Source organism: Ambystoma mexicanum, chromosome 11, assembly GCF_040938575.1.
Source record: "Ambystoma mexicanum isolate Mex_15411 chromosome 11, UKY_AmexF1_1, whole genome shotgun sequence".
In the NCBI taxonomy this organism is placed as follows: Eukaryota; Metazoa; Chordata; class Amphibia; order Caudata; family Ambystomatidae; genus Ambystoma; species Ambystoma mexicanum.
In genome coordinates, this window is record NC_090934.1 from 1,015,174,707 (window position 1) to 1,015,190,810 (window position 16,104).

The 16,104-nt window shown below is 42.0% G+C and overlaps 1 protein-coding gene across 1 annotated transcript in view; it reads right to left on the reverse strand.

Annotated features, from left to right (window-relative positions):
* Nucleotides 1-16,104, reverse strand: part of NOX5 (NADPH oxidase 5) — a 420,178-nt gene that overhangs the window by 317,081 nt on the left and 86,993 nt on the right. The window contains exon 5 of the mRNA XM_069624234.1: nt 1,112-1,346. Within this exon, the coding sequence (XP_069480335.1) occupies nt 1,112-1,346 (235 nt within the window). The remainder of the gene's footprint in view (nt 1-1,111; nt 1,347-16,104) is intronic.

Genomic DNA, 16,104 nt, shown 5'->3' on the forward strand with positions numbered 1-16,104 from the left:
CTCACAAGCAGCTACAAAATCAAGTCACAAAATTAGAACAAAGATGTTTGCGAGCATAATGAAAAGGTGAATACTTACTCCTCAGTGAACGTTGTCCCACATTCTCCACCCACACATGACATAGCGTAGCAGCACATGACATAGCACACAGCCCATCCGGTTTTCAGTAAAAGCCGAACATGTACCTTTTCTAAAATGGCGGTAACCATTTTGTCAAGACAGAAATACACCAAGCAATTTGCCTTGTTTCTGTAATGAAATCCATTCAGTTGTTTCACACTGGGTGCGAGCATAAGATATGTTACGTGGTATTTAGGAGGGTGGGACAACCGTGCCATCTAGCACCACCCCCTACATTATTAGGAAAATCCACAACCCATTGATTGATCCTGGCACTCTAAACTCTGCCTCCTACCTTACTATTCGTCTCAGACACTTAGCCTTCAATTCCCTCTGTCGGGTACCAGTGCAACACAGCCACACCATGTGGATATGGGTTGTTTGACCTACAAAACCTGACCTACTGCCCATTTGACCTAATTTTATTGACCTAATTATTTTTGACCTACTGCAGAGGCAAACCCCTGCAACTAACCCTAATGCGGGGGGGACCCCCGCTCTCCCTCCCTGACTTCCCCCCACCTCAACCTATTCCCTTACCCCACCCCACAACTATTTTTTAATTAAAGTGTACCATTTGACATACCGAATTAGGTCAAAAAGATGCGGTCAAATGGGAGTAGGTCAAGTTGGTATTAGGTCAACTATGCCAATACCACACCATGTACGTCGTGTATGGTGCCATACGGTATTATAAAGGGGGCAGCTAGAAATATTATATAATGCACTAAAGGCTTTGACACCTAATTTTGAGATGTGAGTCACATGGGATATTTATAGCATTGGGTGCATTAAAAGTATGACGTGCTGTAAATAACCCATATTTACCACCTACAGTACTTGCTATGTACCCAATGCAGTAAATATCCCATGCGATTCCAAACTCATACTTGGGTATTATTTTTAAAGTAATACGTATTCAAAATACCAAGATCTTTATAGGGTTCACCTTATGCGCACAGATCTCACTCCACTCCAGCACCGTACTCACCACAATGAAAGTGCAGTTGAAGTTCAGACACTGTCCACACCCTTTGGCCAGCATGACCCAGTGGCCAAAGCTAGAGTGCTTGAGGGCGTGCATTGTGAAAAGCAGGATGTTCACACAAGCGTAGCAGCACATGAAGAGGAGCTTGCTGCGATTGTTGTGCCAGTATGCCGGAGTCAAGTAGCGGGGTGTGTGCCTCTTCTTCTCATTGCTGGGGGGTTTCAGCCAGTTTGCTGCACTGTGAAGAATACAGAAATGATCCATTTAGAGAGAGATACGACCAACTGTTATGTCTGAACCTAAAGTTTAGGAAGTGGAGATTCATATATTCAGTCATGAGGATCTCGCTCCCTGACACTTAACCAAATGTTTGCCACAGGCCCTGCCCCAAGCACATCAAGCTCACCCACAGTACACACCAAACAAAACTACATTCTGCATATGGTGACGCTGAATGCAATGCTCTTTGGACACTTTGCCCAGGGTATGGCTTTTCCCCATATCCAGGACACAGCCCACACACCCACAGTGCGACAGGAGCATGGCCTGTGATCATGCCTGTTGGGCACTGTACCAGGGTCATAGGCTATGTCCCAGGCACCTCAAAGACACCTATAGTAATGCCCACTAAACAAGTCATTTGGCCAAGCCAGTGAACAATGTGCCTGGTATATGGACTTTGCCAGACATTTGTCACCTCCAAGACATACAATGTGCCCACGACCCGGGTACATGCCCTGTTAATACTATCGCCACACAAATCAGACCATATGAAGTCCATGGGTTCTCAGACCCAGCTCTGGTCTGTAAACCCAACTATTTGTCCACAGACATAGCTCAGACCGGCCTACAGGTCCCCGAACCTGGCTCTGGGTAAACAGACCCTGCTCTGGGCATGTGACCAAAGCTCCATGTTCCCAGACCTCGTAAAGAACCTGCTTCAGGTCCATAGCCATGGCTCAGATTGGTCTGTGGCCCAGCTCTGGGCCCTTAGACTGGACTCAGGCCCAGCTCTGGGTCTACAAACCGGCTAACAGTACACTGGACTGCTTATGGTCTTTAGGCCTCACTTCAGGTCTGCAGGCCCATTTTGGCCTGGTTCCATGTCTTTAGAGCCAGCTCTGGTTGTGCAGACCCAGCTCCGGTTACATTCTGGGTCATGGATTTTTTGTGGCTTAGCCCCACCCTTTGAGGACACCCAACCCTAAAGATCCCTGCCACTGCAAACGCCCATTTTCATTTTTTTACACATGGAAAACACAAAACCACTGTAAAATGATGACCAGCTCAAAATTATTCAGCCTTTCCCAAACCAACCAAAATGGCTTTCATGGAATCAGTCAGATTTGGTTTTACTGAAGTCTGCGCCCAATCAAATGGCCCAATGTAGGACCACAGTTGTGATATCTTCTGTCCACTTATAGGTCCACAAGGACCAATATCGCCATGTCGATGTTGGCCATTTCTAGTCTCCTTTTCAGGTTAAAGAAAAAAAGACCAAGTGCAACTTGGGAGCTCGAGCACACCCAGCTTCTCGCATCTGTTTGGTGTACATCTGTCGAACGGGATGTGCTATAGTGGAGAGCAAACATTTCCTATGTGAGTTTCCAAGGGAAATGCAACTTTTGGGTCCACCCCCCTAATCACTTTTGCTTGATGCATCTGAAAAAATTCCTTTACTATGAGGGAGTCCAACTTAACCAAAACTACTAATGCAGACTATGTAATATTTGCATTTATTCACTGAAACAATGTTATGATTGCAACGCAAAACATCAAAACCACAGAAATTCGCCAGTTATGTTTCCTGACTGTCCCATGCAGTACTCATCATACACTGTGCTCATTGCCATGCAAAATAAACTCTCGATAATGAGCCTAACAGTATGTTTGACTTTAGTTTTGGATTTGCTTTCAAATCAAAAGTAACATACAACATAGGAGGTTTGGGTTTCTTGTGCGTTTGCATAGCTGTGCACTGCGCCAAGATTAGTGAATGGGTGAGTAATAAAGGTGGTTTAAGAAACATAATGGGTGAATTTCTGCGGTTTTGATGTTTTGTATTGCATTGTTAAGGTCTCTTCAACTAAAGGTTTCAATAACAGAATGTTACCCATATCTGTATTCAAAGTTTTGTCAGTGAATTGTGTTGCTTTTCCTGCTACTTTCCTTTGCATACAGTTCTTGAGTGAATTTCCTAGGTAGGTATCAAATACTAAATGAGTTTCATCATACTTGAGCAGATAAGGTTCTATTTTCTCATTGAATTCAATTGCAAGGTCATGGAATGTCTTTACATGCGATGGTTTCTGCAGTTCTTGCAATTCTGCCGTTCTGTCAAGGACAGTTGCTGAATATGTTTGCTCTGGTACATATAATCCGTCCTCAGTTACAAATGTCATGTTGTTAGAAACCTCTGTATGTTCTTCCTCTTCCAGTATCCTGATCAGCTTGCTTTTGTTTGCAGCTAAAATCATTGTACCATTGAAGTTGACCATTGAAAGATGTACTGCAGAGAATTCATAATTAATCAAGCATTTCTGTAGATCAACGTCTGTAGATTTGACCTCCTGAAACAATCAGCAAACGTGTGAACAAAGAATGATCTGCCTTCAACTGCAATATGGTGTCTGATACTTTTGTCCTAACAACTTTGCGTGCACATTTACACAGGTGAAGTTTCTCTTTCTTCATTGGTGTCCAGAGGCTACAACTGTCTGATTCAATCCTGTCTTCTTTAAAGCTGTTTTACATTTGGCAACATTTTTTCTGTCATTCTTGATGTGTCGTTTTCATTTTTTTCATCAAAACTGCCTTTGCCGAGATGTTTACGAGTTGTTTTCCACCATAATTCACAGGATTGGTCAATGTCATGATCGAGTTGTAGATCTGGTAAACATCTTCCTTTTGGCATGTTACTTTGGATGCTGTTAGGTGGTGATGTGTTGACCGTTCGGAATCTGTGATTCTTACAATTTATTTTGTTTCTGTAGAAAAGCATTGACAGCTCAGGAAAGGCTTAAAAGAATCGTGCTAAAGTCTGTTTCTTTTGGGTAATATTAACACTGCCGAGTACTTCATTGCCCTGTTTTGATGTTTCATAGCTTCATCTGAACCTAAAGCACAAACTGGTATTTGTGTCTTCCTTACTAGCCAATTGCCTTTCTTAAAGTCATTCCACATGTCCAGGTATTTGCTTTCAAGCGGTTTCATTTCTTCTCAGTACCATGCTATCATACTTGCATAGTTTACCAAATCGAGGGCAAAAAAGTACTTAACAAACTCTTCAAGTGATGCAATGTGTTACTCCCAGTTTGCAGTTCGGACAGATCTGATAAATAAAAGCATTATGTCCACCATATCAATGTACTGAAAAGCAACTCTGAGTGTTGTTTTTTCTTGAGATTCTTTAGTCAAAAATACTTCCATTTTGGCCATCATATTCAAATTTGTCACAACGTAGTTATGGACTGATTATGTTTGTTGGGAATCATCCACTTGGAAACTTTTAAGTAACTTCTTAAGCTCATGTTCTACCCTTTGCTTGATTTCAAAATGCTATTTGTAGAATTAATCGATGTTGCATTTGAAAAATGCAAGCCTTAGTGACTTGTGTGCTTCAACTGCTCTCTTTACGCACTTTCACTGATAGAATCGTGTACACAACATTTGCACAACACAACATTCGCACATCTTGGACACAACACAGCTGATCCTTCTTGTCAAGCTAACTATCACCCAATTTCCATTACTCCCTTTTTGGGTATACTCCTGGAAAAGCTGGCAATCTCTCAGCTTAACCTTCATTCCGATTCTGTTGGTACTCTCGATGATCACCAATCTGGCTTCAGAGCTACCAGAAGCTCGGAAACTGCTCTCCTGAACATCCATGAAGATCTGCTCTCCAACCTTGACTCTAACATTCCCTCTGTCCTCATCCTACTTGATCTCTCCTCTCCTTTCGACACAGTCAACCATACCACCCTGTTCAACCGTCTCCGTGACAACCTGGGTATCACCCATCAGGCTCTGGCCTGGCTGACCTTGTTCCTCTCTGAACAACCCCTGCCAGGTACAACTTGGGTCCTTCCTATCTTCTATCTCCCTTTCTACCTGTGGTGTCCCCCAGGGGTCTAACCTCTCACCCTGGCTTTTCAACCAATAGCTGGCAACTCTCGCCTATTTCATTTCCATTTTCTCCTCTAATTTCCAGTGCTATGCTGGTGACACCCAACTCATTTTCAGGCTTCCTTCAGCCACCTCCTCTCCTTCCCTCATCTCTGATTGCCTAATCGCCATTCAAAATCGGTGTCCCACCAATGAGCTTTGTCTAAAAGAAATGCCAACAAGACTGAGATCCTCCTCATTGGTACACCTTCAGCATCCTTTCCCCTCACTCTTTGGCCGGCCTTCCTTGGCCCTCCTCCTACCCATACCTGCGAGGCCAAGAACCTTGGGGTAATCTTTGACTCCACACTTTCCTTCTCTGCACACATCTCTGACATCTCTAAAAAGTAAAACTTCTTACGGCACCTCCTCAGAGATACTTTGCCTTTCCTTTCCTTCCCTCAGAAGCTTACTGTCTCCCAAGCTCTGGTTCTCTCTAGGCTTGACTACTGTAACAGCCTCTTTCTAAATCTACCTGCCTCCACTCTCAGCCCTTTACAACTATTCCAGAACAGGACTGCAAGACTGGTCCTTGGCCTCAAGACCTGGGATTGTATCTCTCCAGCTCTGAAATCCCTTCATTATCTCCCAGTGGATGCAAGGATTACATTTAAAACCATCTGCATTGTCCACAAGGTTTTCTGGGACCTGGGTCCAAAATACCTTCAACTATCCCTCTGTAAATACCTCCCCTCTCGAGTCCTTCCCTCCTCTACTTCTAACTCCCTCAGGGTCAGTCGTTTTTCAAAGAAACAAGCTGGGGGTAGATCTGTGTTCTGCTGGTGCCTCCCTTTGGGACAGCATCCTGCCACCTTGAAACGTGAGGTGAACCATCTCCGGTTCCGGAATCACCTCAAGACATTCCTTTTCGCTTCTGCCTTTGCCCCTCTTCTCCCCTGTTGATCTTTTTTCTCTCTCTGCACCGTGCACCTGGCCACCCTCTGTCCTTCGGGCCCAGGTACCTGCTCACCATTCCATCCTCCTGTAATACCTCTGGCCCACCACTTGTACTGGGGTCTGTATCTGTACCCATACAGCCCCCCACCCACTTCTCTTTTGCACTTATCAGATATACCCTATCTGCTTATCCTAGCACTTGCCACTTGCTAGCTGTACAACCACCTTTATTTATTTATTTATTTATTTATTTACCTTATTTATTCTGTTCACTCCTCTGTTCCTCACTTTCCACCTCTCCCTCTTCCATGCACGTTTCCCCATTTCACTTTCCCATGCACTTGTGGGTTCTCAATGTCACTGGGCCTAGTAAGATCATTGTTTTTGTTCTCCCCTTTTCCCCTCCCTTCGCCTGGTCACGCTCTGAAACACTTGTGTACGAGCATGATATAAATAAAATATCATTTCATTTCATTTCATCATAAAGTAAAGTTATTGTGGCCTCAATGCCTTTACCATCCAAGAAACAATAGCTTGAAGCATCACCATTATCATATGTAGCTCACCTGGTCTAAGCATCCATTTCTTTGACAATTCTTTTTTAGCCATAGCTAATTTTGAAACAGGCCTGTAAAGGCCAAGATCCAATGTTACAAGTGTTTTTGATTCTGGGGTGACAACAGATCTTATTGTTTCCAACTTCTTCATGAAAGTGAGCTGTGTTTGTGTGCTTGTTGGGCTGGCATCTATGAGTGAGAGTACACAGACTCTAGTTTATTTAGTTGGAGGATCACTTATAATGTAATTGTAAGCTGACCAAGTCAGAACTGTAGCGAGTGGTACCGACTCTGTCTCACATTCATCAGTCTTGGTTTCTTCAGTGAGATTACAAAGTGTATCTAGCAACTCTTCATCAAAACATTCTTGAAAATCACTCAACGGCAAGACTTCTGCCATCATCCAAAGTAGGTTGTCATACCTGGTGAAATCTAAAATAATGTTATTCGTCTCTGTATAATCGGTGATATGACTGTTTACAGGATTCTGTGGGAATGTTGCAAGACATGACGTCAGACAGTGACTAAGGGATATTATGCAGTGATCAAAGTGATGAAGGACCTGATATTTCAATTGGGCTTAGGACATATGACTCCTTCTTCTACTGATAGACCACCATAACTGTACCGTGCAAAGTTCCTTTACCATACGTAGTATCCTTGAGGAAGACAATGTTGTCGGCAGCACAATAGACAAATCTGCCTCTGACCAACTCTTTCCACACTCGTCCATGCATTGTATTACCTCTGTGGCTATCTGTGTCTCAAACCGAAGGACTCTGGCGTAATCTATAGAAGCTCCCATGCTATGCAGAAATTGAATGATGAATTTGCTCTGGGTAGCTGTGTGGATTGTGAGCACAACTGTCACTTGCAAGAGCATTTTGCAGGTATGCCGTGTGGTATATATAAGTGCTTGCATAGGAAGCTTGTCGTGGTGATAGCATTCCTTAAACATCTGTGACAAGATATGGGGACTGTTCATTACTGTGGTATTCTGCTTTTCTGAATTAGTTTTCATATCCATCTGCCCTTGACAGCTGCACTTGGAACACCATCTGCCAAATTAATTTCTTCAGAACTTCAAGTGAATTTCCATTTTTCATAAGTTAGTACGGCTCTCTGTAAAATCATAGCTGTTACAAGAAGGGTTCTCATATTTTTCTCAATATCCTCAAATTCTTCTTTTGCATGTGATAGTGCAACATCTGCTGTCACTTTCAGTGAGACTCAATGCGGTTCATTTACTCTTTGGTAATTGCTAAAAATAATGCCAAAACATTCAAGCTCTTCTTCTATGGAACTTTTGTTTTCTTGTTTTCATCTATCCTTTTTCTAAACCATTGTAAGCTGCAATTTTCCTGTAAAGCTTTTCAATTTCCCCCATTGCTGTTATGCTGCCTTCAAGGAGAAAATCATTGATTGAAGATACAACTTCAACATGTGTTGCTTCGTAAGAGAGTGAATTTGGCTGCATCGTTCTGCTTAACGTGGGCTTGCGTTGTAAAACATTCACTACATGTGTGTTCCAAAATAGCTTGTGATATGCAATTTCCCTTGCATGAGGGCCTCCGGGATCTGTACAATCGTTAAGATGAATCTTCAATGTGTCACTGTTAGAGAGTTCTACTGCTCTCGTATGATATGATATGATAGGTTATTTATAACGCGCTTAATACCCAGAGGTTTCTAAGTGCGGACCCAGGGATCGAACTTCTGCTGCTCTGTGTCGTCTTGCCTCCAAGGCGAGCACATTGCCGCTGAGCTATCCTCCCGAGACAAACGGATGCCTGCTGAATTAATTGCCATCAAATTAAATTGATTTCTTTTTTTTCCTTCTTTAATGCAAAAGAAGCATTCATTTCTGTCGCACATAGGGATTTTTGATCTTGCAGTGTAGCTTACTTCTACTTCTTCCTCTTCTTCATGGCTGCAGATAGACGGCTTTGGCTGACATAACTGCTCTCCATACAATCTTGCTTCGATCAGTGTTTGCCTTATGAGTAAATTGTTTGCAACATTGCGAATGCCATGATGCTTTTTCATTTTTTAGTTCTTCTGGTGTTAAGTTGCCTTATCGTAGACTCCTATTCAAGTATTTGTTATTGTTCCACTCAGCTCCCTTCTTAATACTCTCTAAAACCTTTTCCTAACATTTTGGATTAACCAGGGGAGATGTATTTCTTTATTGACATAAGATACATAAGGAAAAGTCTGTTATCAGTTTTCTTTTCTTGGCTGATGGTGGAAGTTCTATTTTTAAATTACTTTTGATCTCTGCAGGTAAAAACATTTTGAAAAAATTGATTTTACTGGAAGATAGAATCAAATTTTATGCTTCAACTGCTCTTAAATAATTTTCTTGCCAATTACCAGAACATGTAACAAAATCGAAGGATTTAATTTTAGAAATCATGAAAAATAAACTGTGAACGGAAGCTTCTAAACAATACGAGATTTCATTTTCTTTTAAGGACCTTCTTTGTTCAGCTTTATGGTGAACTAAGAAGTTCCTTCAAAAATATTTGCTAGAATCTCTCTGAAAGGAGTTATAGATCAAATTCTGATTGATAAATAGTAGCTGCAGCCATCTAGGATTAATGACGTCACACCGGCCCTCTACCACAAGTTCAGAGAAAACCCCTGGGAGTACATTATATGCTTAATGTGCATTGCACCCCAGTATTCATAACTTCTCTTCATTCAAAATCCCACAGAATTACATATGGCCCTCAACTATTGTATGGAGAACAGGTTCTGTGTATTTACTCACAAAGAGTAAAATCCATTAGCTAATGCCTGTGAAAATCCACAGACCTAGGAACCGTATATTTCCCCACAAAATAGCGGTTGGTGGCTCACTTTTCAGACAGAGAATGTGCAGAGGAATAGTGGTTGTATAAAGAGCATGGTGTACAATGTGGGCACCTCCCAGCAAATGTGCCTATGGGGGAAACACTGCAGTGCTGAGACGTCATCTTCCTGTGACCGTTCTTTAAAAAGACATTTAACAATAGCCATGTTCCTTGTATCATGGTGACATGATTCTATTACATATGGTGCTAGAGGTAATGTGAAGAAATCCTGCAGGAATTTGCAATTGCTGATGCTGGTGGAGGTTCTAAATTAAGAACTGAAGATTTTCTGAAGCACAATTTCATTGTCTTTGTAAAGGTACCTTTACTAGTGAGAGTAAGTGCATGATATTTATTGTTTGGTGTCTTCCAGGCAACTGGATCCAAGACATTAGTATTCTTATTTCTGGTGAGCCAAGTAAGAAGCATATGGTCTGTGATCAGTGTGAATTTGCATCCCATAAAATAATATTTTAAAGCGTTTATGGCCCATTTTGTTGACAGATACTATAGCTCCAACACAGCATAGTTCATTTCCTGAGGGACGAATTTACAACTTTTGTAAGAAATGGGTTGTTGAAAACCCTTCCAATCTTGTGATAGCACTTTGCCAAAGCTAACGCTATAGGTGCCCGTCTGGAAAATGAACATCTGGCTAATACCTGACATCATGAGGAGGGGAGATGGCAAAGTGATTTCTTGAAACCTTTGATGGCCTCCTCCATCGTGTTAGTCCATGAGATCTTGCTGTATTTAGATCCTTTGAGCAAATGCACGAGGGGTGCAGTATCTGTTGAGAAACACAGGATGAATCATCCATATTACCCAGCAAAGCACAGAACAGCTTGGTGTTCCTTTTCATAGGTGGTGGGACCTTCTGAATTGCTCCTACCTTGGCCACATGTTACTGAGTGTAAGGTTAGTGACATTTGCCAGGGTTGGCCTTCAGTCCCCCTTTTCATATATTCTGAGTAACCAGATAAAGGTAAAAGTGGCTTATATATTTTGACCTTCTGTAACTGTGCACCATAATGTCATCCAGATAGTCCCCAGGTCTTTTTGGTAAAGCTGCAAAATGCTTTCCATCATGCGTTGAAAGGTGGCTGAGTCTTTATGCAGCCCAAATTGCAACACTGTAAAATCGAAAATCCCCACACCCATCAAAAATGTTTCTCACAGTCTTTGGGAACCAGTAATGCTTGGTTAAGTCAAGTGTGGAGATGTGGGTAGCTGGTCCGATGCCCTCATGACACCTAGAGGTTTCATTGACCTTACATAAGTCTATACAGAGCATCTACGTCCACAAACACAGCTTTAATGTGGATGACATAGTCCTGCAGGTCATTTGTTTGATACCCTTTCAGTGTTCCTAGAATTATTTTCCTATTGCTGGTTGTCAGTATGGATTCTGAATAAGCTTCTGTGCTGGCCTTGAGGGCGGAATCCTGGGGATCATTCCAGGTAGACTTGTGAATTCTTCTTTCCATTACCCTGTTGCCTGTAATAGTTCAGATCACCCTCAAATTTGGTGACGCATTAGGATCAATGCCACCACACCAGAAGCTTATTTTCAATTATGGGGAGGAGTGTCAAAATGTGGTTTCCTATGTCGCTATCCTCAAACAAGCCTGGTAGTTGTAAAATTGTTTTTGCTTGCTTTGGCTTTCCTGTAGGTGTTGATCCACTAGATCTCCCAGCAAACACAAAGGTTCTCTAGTGGCTTATACTAACAGACTGTGTTTTGGCCCTTCTCTCTTCCTGGCTCTTACATCCTTCTGTAATGTACAAGAAATCTCAGGTTTCCTGTCCAAAAACTAGTCAAAACAGAGAGAACCCTGCAGAGGCTTGTAGAGGTTGTCCCTTGACCGATGTACATCTCCTGAGAAGTCCTCGTCCAGGAAAAATAAGGAAGTAGTTGATTAATAATCTGATAAATGGTGCTGTTGCAAAGCAGAAGGGCTCTGCGTTTAACATGTTGCATAGTCTAATATTACCAAGATATATCTATTCCCAGATTGGGATGAGTTTAAGGATCCACATATAGCCACATCCACCCAGGAGAATCAGAAAGCAATGACAGGTAAGGTATGTAGAGGGAATGGCCTGCATAGACACGTTAGGTATGTTTGCAAATTGCACACTTATCGCAAACCTTCTTTGCATGTTGATAAATACCGGGCAAAATTGACCTTCTAAGAGCATGGTCCTGTATTTCTGCAATGCTTGATGTGCTGAGGTTAGATGCTAAAGGACTAGTTCTAGGACCAACATCCTTAACCTTAAAATGTTGACGCCTCATCAAGTACAGGTGACCTAAGGCAACAAGGGTGGTGGTTCCAGGTATTTGACATGGTAAGGAGTACCTCCAAGACATCCTGATGACCATGATGACAGATAGGAAAGAGCCTACTCAAGATCAAGAAAGATCTGCAAGGACACTTAAACCCCAAAGACTTGAGTGATTTTTCTACCAGAAAGATGAAGTCCTTAATGTGATAGAGGGAAGTACTGAGAACCACAGCTGTAAAAAACCGTATGATAAGTTGATGTTTTGTTTTGAGTCCTACCCTGTGGCCTCAGTGAACCGAATCCTTTACATTTTGTTGTTTCCAATAAACCGTATTAACTATGTACTCTGGGTTTAAGTTGTCTATTGATTCTTGAGAAATGACATCCTTGTTTGTTTTAATTCTCATCTCTTAACCCACTTCCAACTGCTGTTCTTGCTTATAAATAACTTTGTATCCATTTAACATCTTCCCTGTTACTATTTTATATTTTTACACACTTTGTATTTGGCATTATGTTCTTTTGGTCAGCCATGGCCAAATGCAAACAAACCTTTACAAATCTTGGGCTGCCCACTGGTTGGTCTGAACATCAACAAGATCACATGTTTGTGATTTCCCATGAATGCCTTGCAACAACGAGTGACTGCACTTTCTAATGTTTTGCTGGGTAAATTAAGATTGGAAATGGGTTGGTCATTGAAAAAGGTTTTTGAACTTGTTTGTGAGTTTTTTAAGCAAAAGGCTGATGGTAGCGTCTCACAGAAAAAATAAGAATTCTGTTGGTGGCACAGTTACCAACTGTGAATTTGCCAGCTCAAATTGCATTGTGAAGGCAGATTTATGGCACCCACAGAATTTGCAAGCTGACAGCCTACCAGGAGGGTGGCTGCCCCACATGCAACCACATCTTTGCTTCACACAGGGAGGCATGTTAGTGCTTCAATCCCGGGTCTTCCCTATCAACCGCAGGGAAAGCACAATGCCAGGAGGGGTCTTTTTGGACCCCTGACTGCATTTCTTTATGACTAATGGAGACAGGGCCTCATTATAAGACCGGCGGCCCTGGTATTTGCCCATTCCCCATAGGGGTCAATGGGAATAAGGAGGCTGGATGCACCGGGACCATTCTGAATGGTGCTGGTGCATCCGACATGGTCTGCTCGCGGGTTCCGGTCTGCCCCGGCTGGTCAGTCCGGGCGGGCGAGAAGGCACCCGCGAGCAGAACTCGTAGTTTGCCGGTCCGGTAACAACGGTACCAGCAAGCTTAACAGTAACGTTGTTACCAGAGCGGCAACTTGTAATGAGGCCCATAGTCATGAAAGGATGATACATAGGAATGCTAGGAGGGGCTGGCTGCAAGTCCCTTGTCTCAGCAGCCAGTCCCTTACCATGCATGCAGACTCCTAATGTGAGTAACAAATCAGTGTGCAGGGAATTGATGCTGCAGAATGCAAGGCTCCCCTCATGAAGGTACCCTGTTGAGTTTATAACTGAATACTCATCCAATGATCTTGCTAATGCAATACCTATTTCTGTCGTTTTAGCTACCTGTGATTTATTTAACTCTTGTGGTTATTTTGTATAAAGTGGATACTGCCTGGTTCTGATGTTACTAACAGAAAGGACATCAGAATTCAGCATATTTTGTTCCTGTATTTCTTGTGCACAAAAGGGAAAATTTATTTTACATGTTGCATTTTGAGAGCACCATACACAATGGATACAACAGAGATATAGGGTGCTCCTGACTCATTTCCCCATCAGGTTTCCATAATGTGTTCTATTTCTTGCCTTCTACACATTTTGGTGGTGTTGACACTTTGTATGCATTGTTCGCCAATCCTTGTATCTGCCGGGTCAAAAGCATTCCCTGCATCAAGTCCTAATACTTCTAATTCTAACAGCACATACGTCAATTGTATATTTTACCATTCAGCTATCCACAATAAAACCTTTTCAGAACTAAATGCACCACTGGAGTCATGTCAATATCAATAAGTGTGATAAACTGATATTGAAAACTGATAAGTGAGACTGATAGGTCTGAAGGATGGGTGGTTTGATAGAATATGGAACAATATGCCAGCTAAAGTTACACTTGCTCCCCTCCTTATCCACGCTGGGGAGAAACTTCCTCTCATGACCATCCCCAATGATAAGCTATCCTTACAAAGACTGATGATTGCCGCTCTTCTCCTTGCACATTCCTCTTGAACATTCCTGCACACCTCACAGGTTACATTAGAATTGTCTCTAACTTTAACCCTCCTTTCATTGGCTTATTTTTATGAATCCAACTGGTGCACACCGGCTTATATCCCTTTCCTTGCACTATCAAACCATTTACATGGCCTTTCTTTAGGCTTGATTTTTACCAAGTTAGGGATAGAATTCCTCTTCAAATTTCCCTCCCCTGGTGAATGCAAGTCCTTGGGTTGTGGCCTCCTTGACTCTGCAGGATCCTCATTGGGCCTCGCTTCTCCTTCGATGACAGGGATCCTGGGTCAAGTGAACTGTCATTGGTAGTCTGATAAGACGGGCTGTTGGTCATGAATCTCAAAAAAATGGCCTGTCTCTTCCTCTTACTCACCAGGAAGAAATGAAATTGACAAAAACATTTATTCTCCACAAAACAAAATTCCTTGTTCAAGTAGTCTCTGTCAAATTCGATTAACTGTCTTTCTATGAAAATAGAAAATGTACTCAATATTTCATTACTTTAAAAATATGTATCAACAAATAAATATTCTTTCCATATTGTCAAGAACGCTCTCATTGCAAAAACATATTTGATTGAACAAATTAATATACTCTGCAAATCCGTCATTCACACTGGTGAAATAATGAAAAAACAAACATTCATGCTGAAAAAGTTAAATTAACCACAGCCCAAAAGAAACACAATTAAAAAACTGCAAAACAAACAATTGCTTGGAAAAATTGCTAATAATAAAAAGTGAAAGTACAATAGACCAAATCATCCAGGCATATTACAATGGGTACATCGCCAAGTCAGAACAATTGTGCCAATTCATTAGGCTTGAATCACGAGAGCATGTTTTATATTCATGCATTTTTGCCCAACATGTCATTTTTCTGTTCCCATCGCCATCAGTGGGGAACATTCATCAGGAGCCAGGCACAAGTTTGAAAGACTACGTTCTAAGAGCGTTCAACAAAGTTCCTATGTCAATACAATTGAAAAACCCAAGCTGCAACAAATCCAAAGGTACGCTGTTAGTGCTTAAACCTGTAAAAAAATGCAATTATTAGAACTAATTAAGAGACTATTTACCTTAAAAGGTCAGTAAACTGAACACTTCCAAAGACATGTACAATGCGTTCCTATATGACATACGCAAAAGACATACACAAAAGTGTGTACAATCAAACTCTTTTCCGCCACAAGTCCACCATCTGATGTATGCGACTTAAACTCAATGTTCAACAAGCCTGTAAAATCAGATGTCTAAAGCCGATTTAAATGGAGGGACAGTCACCGGACGCCAGTGTCCATGTGTATATTTCGAGTTCGGTTGCTATGAAATTCTCTGGCTATTGCCTTGGTGGTGCACCAAATGGACGCATAAAGGATTCGAATTATGAGGTAAACCATTAGGTAATCCCAGAGCTCATTGCACTTATTAATAGTCACCCTCATGCTTGAGAGATCTACTGTCAGTTTCATGCATTGGAAGAAATCTCTGCATGCCATAGCATTCGTTGCGAGGAGAGATCCCACCACGTCTCACAATGGACCATTTGCGGTCCCGTTGGTCACAGAACTAGTTTTCAGTAGTCCAACCTCGATTCCTACCCTGGATGCTCAAAGTCGTTCAGGTAGGGTTCTGTGTTGACCATCTTGGAACATCCTTCATAGAGGAGGAAAGCCATGTCCCAGGGAAACAACCTTGAAAGTACACGTGAGTACCTGATATGAAAATGGGATTTAAATCATGTATTTATTGTTCTGGTGCGAAAGCACAGGATCTTATATGCTCCTCCTACCTCGCCCTTGAGGTTAACAGAGGCTGTTAGGCTATTAATTCAGTATAACATAATTAAGACCTGTAGCCCTCTAGTGTAACCCAAGAGAAGTACTGCTAAGGCACGTGATAGCATCACAACCATGGTTTAATGTCTGATCGTGTGCCACTCCACCTCCTCATTCAAACCGCTGACATGGCTTGCAGCTAGAAAAATGTGCTTTTGTATTGCCTTTAGAAGTC